The sequence below is a fragment of the Somniosus microcephalus genome, chromosome 1 (assembly GCF_052327205.1).
Source record: "Somniosus microcephalus isolate GS21.2 chromosome 1, FLI_Smic_1.0, whole genome shotgun sequence".
Taxonomy (NCBI): Eukaryota; Metazoa; Chordata; class Chondrichthyes; order Squaliformes; family Somniosidae; genus Somniosus; species Somniosus microcephalus.
In genome coordinates, this window is record NC_140987.1 from 97,388,823 (window position 1) to 97,407,120 (window position 18,298).

General features: G+C 42.6%; 1 protein-coding gene across 5 annotated transcripts in view; it reads right to left on the reverse strand.

The window, feature by feature from the left end:
* Positions 1-250: 250 nt before the first annotated feature.
* The window catches only part of smarca2 (SWI/SNF related BAF chromatin remodeling complex subunit ATPase 2), a 179,628-nt gene continuing 161,580 nt past the window's right edge, over positions 251-18,298 (reverse strand). For all 5 annotated transcript variants that reach the window (XM_085984253.1, XM_085984274.1, XM_085984260.1 and 2 more), the window contains exons 34-35: positions 7,415-7,560; positions 251-1,647 (exon numbers count right to left, since the gene is read on the reverse strand). In XM_085984253.1, coding sequence (XP_085840379.1) covers positions 1,612-1,647; positions 7,415-7,560 — 182 coding nt within the window. In that variant the 3' untranslated portion in view covers positions 251-1,611. The remainder of the gene's footprint in view (positions 1,648-7,414; positions 7,561-18,298) is intronic.

Below are 18,298 nucleotides of genomic sequence, written 5' to 3' on the forward strand. Positions count from 1 at the left end.
ATCTACATGGCACATGACATACCTCAGTCAGGGCACGGGCCTGACATTTTCAAATTAAGTTTATGTGCTCAGTTTAGAATGGAGTTAAGATTTCAACCAGCTGTCAACACTCAAAACAGTGAATATGTAAAAATAAAGTTGACACTGGAATTGTATTGCAAAGCCAATAATACGATAATACTGCAATACTAATATAAAGTGACTTTTTTAAACCACAAATTGAAAATTTAAGAAATAATGATGCATGAAATTCTGTGGATTTATTATTTTTATTGGCAAGTTTAAAATACAGTTTTCTCTGACATATTGATAGATCAAAACTTTCACAAGCAATTACATGAGGAAACACAAGGAAATCAATTACAAATTAAAATTATAACCACAAATTGAATTGAAATGATTAAAAAAATCCCAATAATGCGCCATCTCCCCTCATGCAATCAAGCTACATTTAATTTTAGCATCTCTGGGGTTTCCTTCTAAGTAGCTGTCAAAAGAAATTTGTATTTTATGAAAGAGGGTCTTTTGAATTCAAGTGGAAAGTCATCTGCTCTATCATTGTTTGTTCACAATAAGTTAGTCCATCATCTGCTAAAGTGAGGAGGTGGAATCAATATATTTCAAAATCTGAAGTACAAGCATCAATAAACTACTCAAGACCAGTGTTAAGTTTCCTCTAATTGAGCATATCATAGAGATCATTGTCATGTTTAAGAAAAAATGATATTTCATCATCTCCTACGAAGTAGAACTGTCACAAAGCTATTCAGATGTCAGAATGTGGTTTAATTGCCATCCATTTCCACATACTTCAAATTAACTTTTGTTACACAGTATGCTAATTTGTGCAACTTTTTGCACCAAGGCCTAAAAATAATTCACAAGGAAATCACAAAATACAGTTTTACAATTCTTTCACGAGATGACCTTTAACTAACCTTGACCTCAATTGCGGCAATATAAATAACATTTCAGGATTCCCCATGAAGTATCCTAATCTTGCTAAATTCTTAATTAGTGCTTAAATAAACACAGACAAAAAAAACGTTCACTCTTTACAACTGAATTAGATTTTATTTGCCTTGGGCAATCAGTTACACCAAAGACATTGTGCAAAGAAAGCAAGAATTAAGTACACTTAAGGAAAAGCTCATTACCAGCACTGGTTGCAAAACAATATTTTCAAAACAAATTGAACTAAAAAGGGATGTGCATAATGGTACAAATTTTCCACTTGAATTATATTTGTCAGGATTTAAAGCTGTGGAGACATTGACCTTTAGGAACACAAAAAAAGCTATGACATGTTTTAATGGATATATAAACTGATACAATTCAAAAGCAATTTTACTCAATTTGACGAGCATAAAGCAAATATATGGTGATGCAAACAGATGTATACTTATGAAATTATTTTACTGCAGTCATGCCTACATAAAACTAAACTAAAGATTATACTGTTCTACTAACAGATTTACTTTTCAGAAAAAGGACAAGCTGGGGAAGGGTAAAGGAGGGAAGGAGGAATTATGGATAGCTGTGCAACAAAACAGTTGATAAAGTTACTGAAACAAAGATTTGTCCATGAAGCAATTCACATTTTTTATTAAATCATTCATCTTCACTTCCACTGATATCAGATTGGTCCTGGGGAGGAAAGAAAATTAATAATTTATTGAGTTTGACAAGAGCATTTTCATAAGAGATCATGATACATTTTTAAATCTAGGGAACAAGATATAATTTATAGCATCACATCAGTTTTGGCAGCTGGATGTTGACATGTTTGGCATAATTTTCAAACTTTTTTTTTAAATGCAGATGAATTCTCATGAAATATCACATCATCAGAACAACTGCTGTTGTTAGCTTCCATATCCTTTAAAAGCAATTTAGCTGGCACAACAGCTTCCACATTTAAAACTAAATTATTCATAAAACATGTACAACATTTGAGTTTCCTTTGAGTTGCAGCAATCTGTTATATATGGAACCACAGGCACGTAGATGTTTAATGCGCACATGGCTGATGTGGCACAATGGATATTTCAGGAAACATTTACCTTCCACACAATCTGTGGTGGACTTTTGAGTCATTCCTGCTGATGTCAAGTGGTAACAGAATGTAAAAAATTGAAAGAAATTGGATGTCTAGATTAATTTCATGCTGCTTCAGCTGTGAAAATCAAATTACTGAATGTATAAATCCCAGGTATTGGTATTTCAGAATTAGAAGGAAAATAAGCTATTTTGAAAATGAAGCATCTTGCAGAAAGGTGGTGGTATAGGAGCCTCTGACAAATCATACTCGGTTAAAACTTATTTTCTTAGCTCTCAGCTGCATGAAAAGTCCTAATATTTACAATAGATTTATTTTAATCAATATGGTTTAATCTCAAAATTAGCAGTTTTGTACAGTAATTGATGTTCACATGCACAGCAATAATCAAGCAATTTAAAACAAAGCATTAAGCTGGATGCAGAGGAAACCGGAGCATTAATAAAGGTATTTTTAGAGTTCATGTTTTGCCACTTTGTAAGTTGTAATCAATGTGCTTAATGCTAACATTTGATTCAGAGATGCAAAATGTTGCTTTCCTCTCACTGTCATGCCTTATACTTAGAAAATTATAGGGAGAGGAAAAGGAAAGGGAGCAAGAACGGCTAACATTAAAAGTGCGCCTTTGGGATAATATTTACAAGTATCCTTACAATAAATTTCTAAAAAGACCCTGTCCTAGACTTCCATATAGCATGACGGGACCTGCACCTGCCACAAAGATGCGCTCGGACCCATTCTGGTTTTCTGGTGTTGGGGGAATTAGGTGTAATGTGATGTTGGCCTCCTTGATGTTGTTTTAAACAAAAAAATGTTTATTCAAATTCATGAGAACGGTACTGATTACAGACTTTTAAAATTTTAAACAGCCCCTCTGCCACCCATTGCAATTCGGGATGTCAAGGACGAAAAGGTGTTCCTTGTGTCGAATGATGCGCATTTGATTACGTCCACCCATATCTGGGAGATTATATTTTATGCTGCCTTACTCATCACTTCCAGCCAAAGTGAAGAGGTGGTGGAGAATCTCACACGCATTGTTCTGCCAGCACCCGAGCCCGACTCCAGCAGAAAATCTAGGCCCGTTCTGCGTATTTAAAACAGTTGCTCTGATACAACACTAACCCAGACAGACCGAAAGATGCAATGTTGAGCTTAACAAACCACCGTCTCATATGCAGTCTTTGAAACTCAGGCCAGTTGAATGATATTGAAAATGGCAATTTAGTGTTAGGATCAAAATTATTAGCATTTCTAATGGCAACAGAAATACTACTTGTATAAACAGTATAAAAATCAGACAGGGTTTCAATGCCATTTTGTTAAATATACTAATTAATTAGCAGAGTCATGAAAAGAAGTGTTTTTTGTTTATACATAGGGTCTCTAATTGTTTAATGGGTATATGAATATTAAAGGTTACTTGAACAGGAAGAAATGTACTGCAATGGACTCCAAAACCCTTACCTAAAATTCTTACAGTATTTAAATAAACTAAAGTGATTTCAGGCCATAAGGCTCAGAACAATGGAAGGACTTATCGGATAAGCTTACTTTGAAACTTTAGTCATATTATCGTAACAGACATCATGGGGGATGGGAGCAAAAATAGTTATTCCCCTTCATGAACCACACAAATAGGGCATACTCACAACCAATGATCCCTGTAATTTTTTTCTGTGGGCCGCGCAGCCCATTCAAAATTCCGTGCATGTGCGGTTTTTTCCAATTCAAAAGCCGGCTCACCGGCTGCGCGGGACCCCTGGAATGTTGCGCGGCCGCACAGCTTATAGGGAACATTGCTCACAACTCAGAATAAAAAAGTGGAGGTCAGCCATAAAATAAAACTTAATAATAGCAGAGAAGTGCAACATTCAGGAAAACTATTTCTGCTACCACATGTAAATGATCTAAAAGGCCACAAAAGAAACTGCTCTAATTTGAATTCATAGGCATTCATATTAAATCAGGAAATAGTTGAGGCTTGTAGTAAGGGAACAGCTATAATTATGGGGGATTTTAACTATCATATTAACTGAACAAATCAAATTGGGCAGGGCAGCCTTGAGGATGAGTTCATTGAGTGTATTAGGGATGGGTTTCTTGAGCAGTATGTTACTGAACCGACCAGGGGGCAAGCAACCTTAGATTTGGTCCTGTGTAATGAGACAGGATTAACTAAAAATGTCCTAGTAAAGGATCCCCTTGGAATGAGTGACCATAACATGGTTGAATTCCATATTCAATTAGAGGGCGAGAAGGTTGGATCTCAAACAAGCGTGCGGAGCTTGAATAAAGGAGACTATAAAGGTATGAGAGCGGAATTGATTAGAGTGGACTGGGAAAATAGATGAAAGGGTAAGACGGTACATGATCAGTGGTGTACATTTAAGGAGTTATTTTACAACTTCCAAAAAATATATATTCCACTGAGGAAAAAAGGGTGTAAAAGAAAAGATAGCCATCCTTGGCTAGGTAAAGTAATTAAGGATAGTATCCGACTAAAAAAAAGGGCATATAAGGTAGCCAAATCTAGTGGGAGGATAGAAGATTGGGAAGTCTTTAAAAGACAGCAAAAAATAACTAAAAGATTGATTAAGAAAGGGAAGATAGATTATGAAAGTAAATTAGCAAAAAATATAAAAACAGATAGCAAAAGTTTCTATAGTTATATAAAAAGAAAAAAGGGTGGCTAAAGTAAATGTTGGTCCCTTAGAGGATGAGACCAGGAAATTAATGCTGGGAAACATGGAGATGGCAAAAACGCTGAACAATTATTTTGTGTCAGTCTTTACGGTAGAGGACACTAAGAATATCCCAACACTGGACAAACAGGGGGCTCTAGGGGTGGAGGAGCTAAATACAATTAAAATCACTAAGGAAGTGGTACTTGGTAAAATAATGGGACTCAAGGCGGATAAATCCCCTGGACCTGATGGCTTACATCCTAGTGTCTTGAGGGAAGTGGCGGTAGGGATTGTGGATGCATTGGTAATAATTTTCCAAAACTCCCTGGACTCAGCAAAGGTCCTGGCAGATTGGAAAACTGCTAATGGAACACCCTTATTTAAAAAAGGGTAGTAGGCAGAAGGCTGGAAACTATAGACCGGTTAGCCTAACATCTGTGGTTGGTAAATTTTAGAGTCCATTATTAAGGAGACAGTAACGGGATATTTGGATAAACGTAATTTAATAGGACAAAGTCAGCATGGTTTTATGAAGGGGACGTCATGTTTGACAAATTTGCTTGAGTTCTTTGAGGAAGTAACATACAGGGTGGATAAAGGGGAACCAGTGGATGTAGTGTATTTAGACTTCCAAAAGGCATTTGACAAGGTGCCACACAAAAGATTCTTGCTCAAGATAAAAAAATCACGGGATTGGGGGTAATATTCTGGCATGGGTGGAGGATTGGCTATCTAACAGAAAACAGAGTTGGGATAAATGGTTCGTTCTCAGACTGGCAATCAGTAACTAGTGGTGTTCCACAGGGGTCAGTGCTGGGTCCCCAACTCTTTACAATCTATATTAATGATTTGGAGGAGGGGACCGAGTGTAACATATCAAAGTTTGCAGATGATACAAAGATGGGAAGGAAAGTAGTGAGTGAGGAGGACATAAAAAACCTGCAAGGGGACATAGGCAGGCTAAGTAAGTGGGCAGAGATTTGGCAGATGGAATACAATACTGGAAAGTGTGAGGTTATGCACTTTGGCAGGAAAAATCATAGAGCAAGTTATTATCTTAATGGCAAGAAACTGGAAAGTACTGTAGTACAAAAGGGATCTGGGGGTCCTGGTGCACGAAACTCAAAAAGTTAGTATGCAGGTGCAGCAAGTGATCAAGAAGGCCAATGGAATGTTGGCTTTTATTGCTAGGGGGATAGAATATAAAAACAGGGAGGTTGTACAAGGTATTGGTGAGACCGCACCTGGAATACTGCATACAGTTTTGGTGTTCATACTTAAGAAAAGACATACTTGCTCTCGAGTCAGTACAAAGAAGGCTCACTCGGTTAATCCCGGGGATGAGGGGATGGACATATGAGGAGATCACAGAAATCACAGAAACCCCACAGTGCAGATAGAGGCCATTTCGGCCCATCGAGCCTGCACCGACACATATCCCACCCGATCCCCGTAACCCCTACACCAACACATATCCCACTCTATCCCTGTAACCCCACGTATTTAATCCCCCTAATACTAAGGGTCAATTTATCATAGCCAATCAACCTAACCCGCACATCTTTGGACTGTGGGAGGAAACCGGAGCACCCGGAGGAAATCCACGCAAACACGGGGAGAATGTGCAAACTCCACACAGACAGTCACCCGAGGCCAGATTCGAACCTGGGTCCTTGGCGCTGTGAGGCAACAGTGCTAACCACTATGCCACCGTGCTGCCATGTTGAGTAGATTGGGACTCTCTACTCATTGGAGTTCAGAAGAATGAGGGGCAATCTTATTGAAACATATAAGATTGTGAAGGGGCTTGATCGGGTGGATGTGGTGAGGATGTTCCCAATGATGGGTGAAACTAGAACTAGGGGGCATAATCTTAGAATAAGGGGCTGCTCTTTCAAAACTGAGATGAGGAGAAACTTCTTCACTCAGAGGGTAGTAGGTCTGTGGAATTTGCTGCCCCAGAAAGCTGTGGAAGCTACATCATTAAATAAATTTAAAACAGAAATAGACAGTTTCTTAGAAGTAAAGGGAATTAGGGGTTACGGGAAGCAGGCAGGAAATTGGACATGAGTCTATGTTCGGAATGGTCATGGCCCTGTGGGTAACGGAGTGGGCCCAAGGGCCGTGTAGCCTGGTTCTGCTCCTACTTTTTGTGTTCTAATTCTGTGTTAGATTTCAGGAGATGGTTCTATTCCTGTTCCTGGCTGGGGTGGAGATCACCTTTTACAGAAGGTAAGTACTGTAGAAAATATAGGGACAGTGATCTCCTGGACGAGTTTTGATCGCCTAGATGGGTCGGCGAGGAATTTCCCAGATTTTTTTCTCCCAAATTGGCCATTGTTTTTTTTTCCTGGTTTTTCGCCTCTCCCAGGAGATCACATGGGTTCGGGAGGGATGTAGAGTGATTGTAGATTTGAGGTTAGGATCAGATCAGCCATGATCTTATTGAATGGTGGAGCAGGCTCGAGGGGCCGATTGGCCTACTCCTGCTCCTATTTCTTATGTTCTTATGCTACACACTGAAGTGACAACTTTGTCAGTTTTATTCAACTTGACGTAGCCAGGCTGCACATACAAAATATGTTTGCAAACTGAAGATTTCTGTATTCCAGGCTGTGTTTCAAATGCAATTCTCAATAATAAATCATCTTCTGAATTGAAAACTTACATTGTCATCTTGGTCATCATCACTGTCATCATCACTAATGACGGGCTTGATTTTAGTACGACCCAGCCGTTTCTTGCTTTTTCCTTTTTCACGACTTTTGTCACTGTCCTTTCGACCAAGCTTTATTTTAACTTTGACTGATTTTGCTGCGAGTTTTACGGAAAAAAGAATTCATTTTAAAATTCCAATCTATTTACTGAACAAATAATAATGTGGAAGCACATGATCACAAACATCTACACAAGAGAATAGCAGATTGGCAGGAGTGTGCTACAAGGCTATGACACATTCACAGATTTTGTAATGGTATTTAATTTGCGCGCTGTGCAAGTCAACTACAGGAAACTCTTTTATCCGGCACCGACGGGACCGGCGTGGTGCCGGTTGATCAAAAAGTCCGGATTACAGAGAGGTATACTTACCAAGGTACGAGAGCCCAGTACACGGCCACAGGTGCAGGAGCCCCGGTTACTCGGCACTTGTACATGAGTCCCGGTTACACGGCCACAGATCCAGGAACCCCGGTTACACGGCCACTAATATATAGTAAAACTTATCTGAACCTACTCCTGAATTTTGCCGGTTAAGAGGTGTTTCCGGATATTTAGGTGCCAGTTAAAAGAGAGTTTCCTGTATTTTTAAAGCAGTTATCAATCATAACCACATTATTCTGTCATATTGTTCCATGTCATATAAGGAGGACTTAGGGTGCTTTACAAATTTGGAGCACCATCCATACACTTCGCTTCCAGCACAGTCTACACCAAAAACTATAATATGATATAATTTCAATTAAGCGCTCCCTTTCTGCTTTGATAGGCTGAAGAAAATCTAAACTGACAACTAGCAAAACCAAAACATGTTGATGGAATTTTCTCGGATATGGGAGAAATCAGACCAGACTATAACAGAATAAAAAAAATTGGTAGCCTGCTCAGAGCGAGACCAAGAAACAGCAGAATGGGTCATTGAGATGGCCAAGGTGGAACTTCTTACAGGGACAGTAGCTCGAGCAATATTTCCTCGTTTGACAACATCATATTTCTACCTATATGTGTAAAATTACATACAGGGTAGTATTTCTAGTCGGCAAGCTAAATGATGCTTCCTCTTTTGGCTCACATTTTCTGCTTTAAAAAAAACCCTCTGAATTCTGTTCTTCTACATTGATATATTTAGCAAAACATTAAACAATTGTTATAACAACAGAAAATGCTGGAAATACTCAGCAGGCCAGGCAGCATCAGTGAAGAGAGAAACAGAGTTAACGTTTCAGGTCTGGGACCCTTCATCAGAACTGAAACGCTAACTCTTTTTCTCTCTCCACGGATGCTGCCTGGCCTGCTGAGTATTTCCAGCATTTTCTGTTGTTATTTCAAATTTCCAGCATCCGCAGTACAGGAAACTTCGCGATATCCGGCACCGACGGGACCGAGCTGCTGCCGATCTATCAAAACTTCGGATAGACCAGCGCTAACGTTGAAGGATACGGAGGTTTTCATCTCCGTATCTGACAACAAACACTGTTGCTTAGCAACAGCTTGTAAACACTCGGCCCGTACCTTGGAAGCGTCTCTGAAGCTGTTGCTAAGCTACAGAGACGCTTTCCAGAGCCTGACTGTTATTAAAAAAAAAAAAAAAAAATGCTAGAAGAAAAAAAACCTAACCAAAACGGCTGCCGATTTCTGCCGTTAGATCGAGGTTTCCGGACATACAACCTCCGGATAAACCAGTTTCCTGTATTTTGTTATTATATTTACAATTGTTATTTACTTATACACTTCTTAGTGTACGGAACTGGAACCAAATGGGCTGCAAGGTTTATTTTATTAACGTTGACCTGATGATCAAACCACGCTGGCCAAGGACACTGCTTTGAACTCAGACAGCCTTCCTGTCAGAACAAGTGCCAGAACAACCTTCTCAAGGGCAATTAGGGATGGGCAATAAATGCTGGCCTTGCCAGCGACGTCCACATCCCATGAACGAATGAAATAAAGTAGCAATTCTGTAAATAGGTGGCAAATTATAAGGTGCACAGAAACAGCAATGAAATACAGCAGACCAAGTGTTGTGGAAAACGCTGATGGAAAATGTTGCAAACATCTAATTCCAAAATAACGATGTTACACAATCTGTAACCTCATGGCCTAACATATCCCTCACTCTATCATTACCATCAAGTCAGGAGACCAAACCTGGTTTAATAAGGAGTGTAGAAGAGCATGCCAGGAGCAGCACCAGGCGTACCTAAAAATGAGGTGCCAACCTGGGGAAGCTGCAACACAGGACTACATGCATGCTACAAAGTGGAAGCCGCATGCTATAGACAGGGCTAAGCGATCCCACAATCAACGGATCAGATCAAAGCTCTGCAGTCCTGCCACATCCAGTCGTGAATGGTGGTGAACCATTAAACAATTAATGGGAGGAGGAGGCTCCAAGAATATCCCCATCCTCAATGATGGTGGAGCCCAGCACGTGAGTGCAAAAGACAAGGCTGAAGCATTTGCAACCATTTTCAGCCAAAAGTGCTGAGTGGATGATCTATATCAGCCTACTCCTGAGGTCCGCTCCATCACAGAAACCAGTCTTCAGCCAATTCACTGCATGTGATATCAAGAAACGGCTGAGCGCACTGGATACAGCAAAGGCAATGGGCCCCGACAACATCCCGGCTATCATGCTGAAGGCTTGTGCTCCAGAACTAGCCGCGCCTCTAGCCAAGCTGTTCCTGTACAGCTACTACACTGGCATTTATCCGACAATTTGGAAAACTGCCCAGGTATGTCCTGTCCACAAAAAGCAGGACACAACCAACCCGGCCAATTACCGCCGCATCGGTCTACTCTCAATCATCAGCAAAGTGATGGAAGGTGTTATCAACAGTGCCATCAGACGGCACTTACTCACCAATAACCTGCTCACTGATGCCCAGTTGGGTTCCGCTAAGACCACTCGGCTCCAGATCTCATTACAGCCTTGGTCCAAACATGGACAAAGAAGCTGAATTCCAGAAGTGAGGTGAGTGACTGCCCTTGACATCAAGGCAGCATTTGACCAAGTGTGGGATCAAGGAGCCAGAGTAAAACTGAAGTCAATGGGAATCGGGGGGGAAAACTCTCCACTGGCTGGAGTCATACTTAGCACAAAGGAAGATGGCTGTGGTGGTTGAAGGTCAATCATCGCAGCCCCAGGACATCGCTGCAGGAGTTCCTCAGGGCAGTGTCCTAGGCCCAACCATCTTCAGCTGCTTCATCAATGACCTTCCCTCCAACACAAGTTGAGAAATGGGGATGTTCGCTGATGACTGCAGAGTGTTCAGCACCATTCACAACTCCTCAGATAGTTAAGCAGTCCATGCCCGCATGCATCAAGAACTGGATGACGTTCAGGCTTGGGCTGATAAGTGGCAGGTAACATTCGCGCCACACAAGTGCCAGGCAATGACTATCTCCAACAAGCGAGTCTAACCACCGTCCCTTGACATTCAACGGCATTACCATAGCCAAATCTCCCACCATCAGCATCCAGGGGGATCACCACTGACCAGAAACTTAACTGGACCAGCCATATAAATACTGTGGCAACAAGAGCAGGTCAGAGGTTAGGTATTCTGCGGCGAGTGTCTCACCTCCTGACTCCCCAAAGCCTTTCCTCCATCTACAAGGCACAAGTAAGGAGTGTGATGGAATACTCTCCACTTGCCTGGATGAGTGCAGCTCCAACAACATTCAAGAAGTTTGACTCATCCAGGACAAAGCAGCCCGCTTGATTGGCACCCCATTCACCACCTTAAACATTCACTCCCTCCACCACCGGTGCACCGTGGCTGCAGTGTGTACCATCTACAAGATGTACTGCAGCAACTTGCCAAGGTTTCTACCCACGACCTCTACCACCTAGAAGGACAAGGGCAGCAGGCGCATGGGAACACCACCACCTCCAAGTTCCCCTCCAAGTCACATACCAGCCCGACTTGGAAGTATATCGCCGATCCTTCATCGTCGCCGGGTCAAAATCCTGGAACTCCCTCCCTAACAGCACTGTGGGAGTACCTTCACCACATAGACTGCAGCGGTTCAAGGCGGCTCACCACCACCTTCTCAAGGGCAATTAGGGATGGGCAATAATTCCTGGCCTTGCGCCAGTGACATCCCATAAAAAACAAATTTAAAAAAAAATTCACCGATTAACTTTGGCTTCAACACTGTGGCACTGTATCTGTAAAACTTATCAAAGAGTGGCTAAGACATCAAATGTATAGATGCCTACTGTTGACATTTATAGAATTTGGCAGTTCATGAGAATATACTTCCCATGGAAAAGGTTAATTGTTGAAAATGTATTTGTGCAGCTGAAGTCAGGTATGGTTAATTCAATCTCTGCTATTTGCTTTCATTTTATGGTGGTTAATAGTTCATCTCCCGTTTCAGATATTGTGCAATCTGTTTACACCTTCTCAAGGTCTAAATGCTACTCTTCAGGATGTCATACATCTTCAACAAGGAATAACATTCACACACCATAGAATTATTTTTTGTTTGAACTCTTCTAAACTTTATGTAATCTAATTAACTTTAGCTTAGTTTGTTGTTCAGTCCAAGAACTTTGTTTAGTGCAATAAATTTTTCTTATTCAGAGCTTTTAGCTCAACAATTCATAGATATTTAAATATCAGCAGTGCTGTCAAGAGTAGGAAGTTTTTTTTGAATCAAAGATTTTCACATGGGTAAGTGCTGGTTATTCCTTATTCCTACGTTATAAAGTCACATTAGAAACTAATTTTCATCAGCATGATGCAGCTGAGGATTCACTCCTCGGAAGTTGATACCATCATTCAGAGTATTGGCTTTCCTTAGGCACTGCAGGAAGAGTGTAGAAAGATCAGGCTGCAAACTATCATGTTACCCTCACAAGTTTCACAAGTGTTTGGTTTAGGGTAAAAGACAAAAAAATAAACTTAAAAAAAATTAGAAATCATGAATAATGTAATTAAAAATGTTATTTTTTTCTTTAAATTTTAAGCCAAGTGATAATCATTTATAGATGATTTATACTCGCGAAAAGGGAACACATCTCAATATTTGCTGAGGACACAAAAGTAGAAAGTTTGTCAAATAATGAGGACTGTTAAAATTTCAGGAAGGCAGAAAGGTTAGCAGAATAGACAGACAGGTGGTAGATGCAATTTAATATGGACAAGTGTGAGTAAAAATGGGAGCATACATTTAATGGAAAGACACTGAAGGGTGTGGTTGACCAGACACCTAGGGATTAAAATAATCCCCTGAAAGTTCAAGTGCAGGCAGATAAAGCTTAAAAAAAAAAAGGGCCAATAAAATTGGGTTTTATAAATAGAGACTTAAAGTATACAAGTAAAGAAGTATTGATGGAGTTATACAAAGCATTGGTTAGGCCACAGTTAGAGTACACTGTGCAGTTTTGGGCACCCTATATAGAAAGGAGATTAAAGCCAGAGAGAGCATCCAGCAGAGATTCATGAGGATAATGCCATGAATGGGTAAACTATATTTGCAAGGAGAGACTTGAGATACTGGAACTGTTTCCACTGGAGCAGAGAAAGCAAAGTTGAGATTTAATAGAAGTTTTTAAAATTATGGAGTTTGGTAACATTAATGAGGAAAGACAATTTCCCCTGGTTGGGGACTTAGTGATGAAGGATTATCAATTTCAAATTACTTTTCGCTGGCAAGGCCAGTATTTATTGCCCATCCCTAACTGACCTTGAGAAGGTGGTGGTGAGCTGCCTTCTTGGACAGCTGCAGTCCATGCGCTGAAGGTACTCCCATAGTGCTGTTAGGGAGGGAGTTCCAGGATTTTGACTCAGCGACTATGAAGGAACGGCGATATATTTCCAAGTCAAGATGGTGTGTGACTTGGAGGGGAACTTGGAGGTGGTGTTGTTCCCATGCGCCTGCTGCCTATGTCCTTCTAGGTGGTAGAGGTCGTGGGTTTGGGAGTTGCTGCAGTGCATCTTGTAGATGGTACACACTGCAGCCACGGTGGAGGGAGTGAATGTTTAAGGTGGTGGATGGGGTGTCAATCAAGCAGGCTGCTTTGTCCTGGATGGTGTTGAGGTTCTTGAGCATTGTTGGAGTTGCACTCATCCAGGGAAGTGGAGAGTATTCCATCACACTCCTGACTTGTGCCTTGTAGATGGTGGAAAGGCTTTGTGGAGTCTGGCGAGACGCTCGCTGCAGAATACCCAGCCTCTGACCTGCTCTTGTAGCCACAGTATTTATGTGGCTGGTCCAGTTAAGTTCCTCTTCAATGGTGACCCCCAGGATGTTGATGGTGGGGGAATTGGACGATGGTAATGCCGTTGAATATCAAGGGGAGCTGGTTAGACTCCCTCTTGTTGGAGATAGTCATTGCTTGGCACTTATGTAGCGCGAATGTTACTTTCCACTCATCAGCCCAAGCCTGAATGTCATCCAGGTCTTGCTGCATATGGGCATGGATTGTTCAATTATCTGAGGAGTTGCAACTGGAACTGAACACTATGCAATCATCAGTGAATATCCCCACTATGACCCATTATATCCCCATTATGATGGAGGGAAGTTCACTGATGAAGCAGCTGAAGATGGTTGGGCTGAGGACACTGCCCCGAGGAACTCCTGCAGAGATGTCCTGGGGCTGAGATGATTGGCCTCCAACAACCACAACCATCTTCCTTTGTGCTAGGTATGACTCCAACCAGTGGAGTGTTTTCCACCCCGATTCCTGTTGACTTCAGTTTTACTAGGGCTTCTTGACGCCACACCCGGTCAAAAGCTGCCTTGATGTCAAGGGCAGTCACTCTCACCTCACCTCTGGAATTCAGCTCGTGTCCATGTTTGGACCAAGGTTGTAATGAGGTTTGGAGCCGAGTGGTCCTGGTGGAACCCAAACTGAGCATCAGTGAGCAGGTTATTGGCGAGTATGTGCCACTTGATAGCACTGTCGACACCTTCCAACACTTTGCTGATGATTGAGAGAGTAGACTGATGGGGCGGTAATTGGCCGGATTGGATTTGACCTGCTTTTAATGGACAGGGCATACCTGGGCAATTTTCCACATTGTTGGATAGATGCCAGTGTTGTAGGTGTATTGGAACAGCTTGGCTAGCGACGCGGCCTGTTCTGGAGAACAAGTCTTCGGCACGACAGCCAGGATGTTGTTGGGGCCCATAGCCTTTGCTGTATCCAGTGCGCTCAGCCGTTTCTTGATATCATGTGGAGTGAATCGAATTGGCTGAAGACTGGCTTCTGTGGTGGTGGGGACCTCAGGAGGAGGCAATTATGGATCATCCACTCAGCACCTCTGGCTGCAGATGGTTGCGAATGCTTCAGCCTTGTCTTTTGCACTCACGTGCTGGGCTCCACTATCATTGAGGATGGGGATATTCATGGAGCCTCCTCCTCTTGTTAATTGTCCACCAGCATTCATGACTGGATATGGTAGGATTGCAGAGCTTTGATCTGATCCGTTGGTTGTGGGATCGCTTAGCTCTGCCTATAGCATGCTGTTTAGCATGCATGTAGTTCTGTGTTATAGCTTCACCAGGTTGGCACCTCATTTTTAGGTACACATGGTGCTGCTCCTGGCATGCTCTTCTGCACTCCTTATTGAACCAGGGTTGGTCCCCTGGCTTGATGATAATGGTAGAGTGAGGGATATGCTGGGCCATGAGGTTACAGATTGTGGTGGAATACAATTCTGCTGCTGCTGATGGCCCACAGCACCACATGGATGCCCAGTTTTGAGCTGCTATATCTGTTCTGAATCTATTCCATCTAGCCACACAACACGATGAAGAGTGTCCTCAGTGTGAAGATGGGACTCTGTCTCCATACGGACTGTGCGGTGATCACTTCTACCAATACTGTCATGGACAGATGCATATGCGATAGGTAGATTGTTGAAGACAAGGTCAAGTATGTATTTCCCTTGTTTTAGTTCTCTCACCACCTGCCGCAGGCCCAGTCTGGCAGCGATGTTCTTCAGGACTCGGCCAACAGTGGTGCTACTGAGCCACTCTTGGTGCTGGACATTGAAGTCCCCCACCCAGAGTACGTTCTGTGCCCTTACTACCCTCAGTGCTTCTTCCAAGTGGTGTTCAACATGGAGGAGTACTGATACATCGGCTGAGGGAGGGCGGTAGGTGGCAATCAGCAGGAGGTTTCCTTGCCCATGTTTGACCTGATGCCATGAGACTTTATGGGGTCCAGAGTTGATTTTGAGGACTCCCAGGGCCACTCCCTCCTGACTACGTACCACTGTGCTGCCACCTCTGCTGGGTCTGTCCTGCCGGTGGGACAGGACATACCCAGGGATGGTGATGAAGGAGTCTGGGACGTTGGCTGACAGGCATGATTAAGTGAACAGAGATGTTAGGAGAAATTTCTTTGCACAGAAAGTTGTTGAAAGACAATACTTTGCCACAGGGATTGGCTAAGGCAGAATCCTTTGCTTCTTTTCAGGGAAAATTAGATAAACATTTGAAACAGAGGAGGATACAAGATATGGGGAGAGAATAGAGCATCAGGCTTAGTTTTGGATCAACAACAGAAAATGCTGGAAAAACTCAGCAGGTCAGGCAACATCCGTGGAGAGAAATTTAGTCTGATAAAGAGCAAGTACAGACACAATGGGCCGCGTGCCCACCTTCTGTGCTGTAAACATCTATGGTTCTATGCAAGAGCTAATATTTTTTAAATGTAGCAGACTGCAGCTGCATATTCCCATCTATCTTCAGCTTAATCCTATTTTGCAAGCTGCTAATGTTGGGATAGATTTCCTTAGGAGCCAGTAAGTGGTTCAAAGCTGGAAAGCAAATATTGGCAGGCTATTCGACAGAGAGGCATCACCGATGAGCCTATAACTCAGTCTTCAGCACCAGGATTGGCCTTTTTCTGCACTGCTTCCAAGGCTTGGATGTTTCCTTTGAGCCTTGATCACCAGATCTCCCCTTAATTCAGTATCATCTGTGATTTGAACCAAACCAACTTGTATTGAGTTTCTAAATCCAGGTTGTTTATGTAGATTAAAAACAGTAGGGGCAGAGGTACTGATGCCTGGAGCACTCCCAATTAGTACACCTCCCCAGCTGAACATCTCTTTTCTAACCAGTACCTGCCGTTTCTTCTCTTTCAGCCAATTCCTTAAGCACTTCCAAATTTTCCCTAGGATACTCGCAGCTGTAAGTCTGTGTAGCAGTCTTTCATGTGGAATTTCAAGGTCTTTCTGGGAATCTAGATACACTACATTATAGACTTCCTAATGTCCATTCAGGATGTCACATCCCAAAAATGTCAAGGGGGGTTGGACAGGCAGGATCTCCCCCTTCTGAAACCATGTTGATCATCATTTATTAGGTTATTTTATATAGGTAATCCTCAAAAGTACTAAGGGGTCTAGTTGCCCAGGATACCTTTGAAAATAGGTACCAAATTGGCCCGTTTCCAATTCAATGGGACTGCTTCTGTATTTATTGACTCCCACAGGATGACCACCAGCATTTTTAGCAGCCTCAGATATACACCATCTCTAGGTGTTTATTGGTTTTGAGCTCCTTGAGCCCACCTGCAAACACTTTCCAACAGGGGTCACGGTTTAATGATCAGAAATAGGAACCCTAACCAATTTTTGCCTTTCCTTGTCTGGGGGCACGGAGGTCAATTTTAGTGCCTGTAAGAAATAGCTGTTAGATTCAAAGATGGGTTTTAATTCTTAGAACAGAGACTGACAACAGGCAAGCAGAAAAAGATAGCATAAATGCCAGCAAGGTCGAATATCAAGCATCAAAAGACAAATAGAAGTGATAAGGGAATTGTAAAATGCAAGGAAACAGGGAGGATAGCACCTGCTAGATAACAAGGAGCCACGAAGCCATAAAATGCCCTTGAAGAAACTTGACAAAACATTCCTCAGAAAGATAAGAGGGAGGCCTTGTCAGTCATGCAGAAAGGGACGGCGAGGGTTGCCTTCCCGCTTCACAATTGGACAATAGGATGGGGGATCAAATGATTGACACCAGGCGATTACCAGCCCACCGAAATAACTATAAATATAGACGACCGAGAGAGGAAATCAGGCAGTCAGGGGGCGCAGGCTTCTCCGAGGTGGCTACGGCCTAACACCTTGGTTAAGTTTAGCCTCTGAGGTGGCTGATGGCCTAACACCTCCAGCAGCTTGAGAGATGACCCAACGGAAGTGACCACTGCAGCAGACTGCAGGAATCCACCCAATCCGAGACCACTGTACTGCCTCCCCGTCCGTCCGGTTGTGTCATTCCGCTTCGGGGAGTCGTAGATCCCTTTCTACTGTCACGGGTTGTATGTCTATTATACTCAGCTTAAACCATATGTAATATCTGATTGTGCTTTAAAACTGTAGCTCTTTAATAAAAGCCTTGCAACTTCTAAAACCCTGTTGGGCAATCTGTGTGAGCCTGTGATCCTAAATCTTACATTGGTGTCAGAAGTGGGATCACAGGCACCGCCACCATCCTAGCCGAGATCAACTAATGCAGCACGGATCAGAGATCGAACCTTACATAGAAACATAGAAGATAGGAGCAGGAGTAGGCCATTCGGCCCTTCGAGCCTGCTCCGCCATTCAACGAGATCATGGCTGATCATCCAAACCCTAGCACCCGGTCCCTACACCGACAGCCATCCCACACAAGCCCTAACCCCGTAACCCCACGTATTTAATCCCCCCTAACACTAAGGGCCAATTTTTTATCATGGCCAATCAACCTAACCCGCACATCTTTGGACTGTGGGAGGAAACCGGAGCACCCGGAGAAAACCCACGCAAACACGGGGAGAATGTGCAAACTCCACACAGTCACCCGAGGCCGGATTTGAACC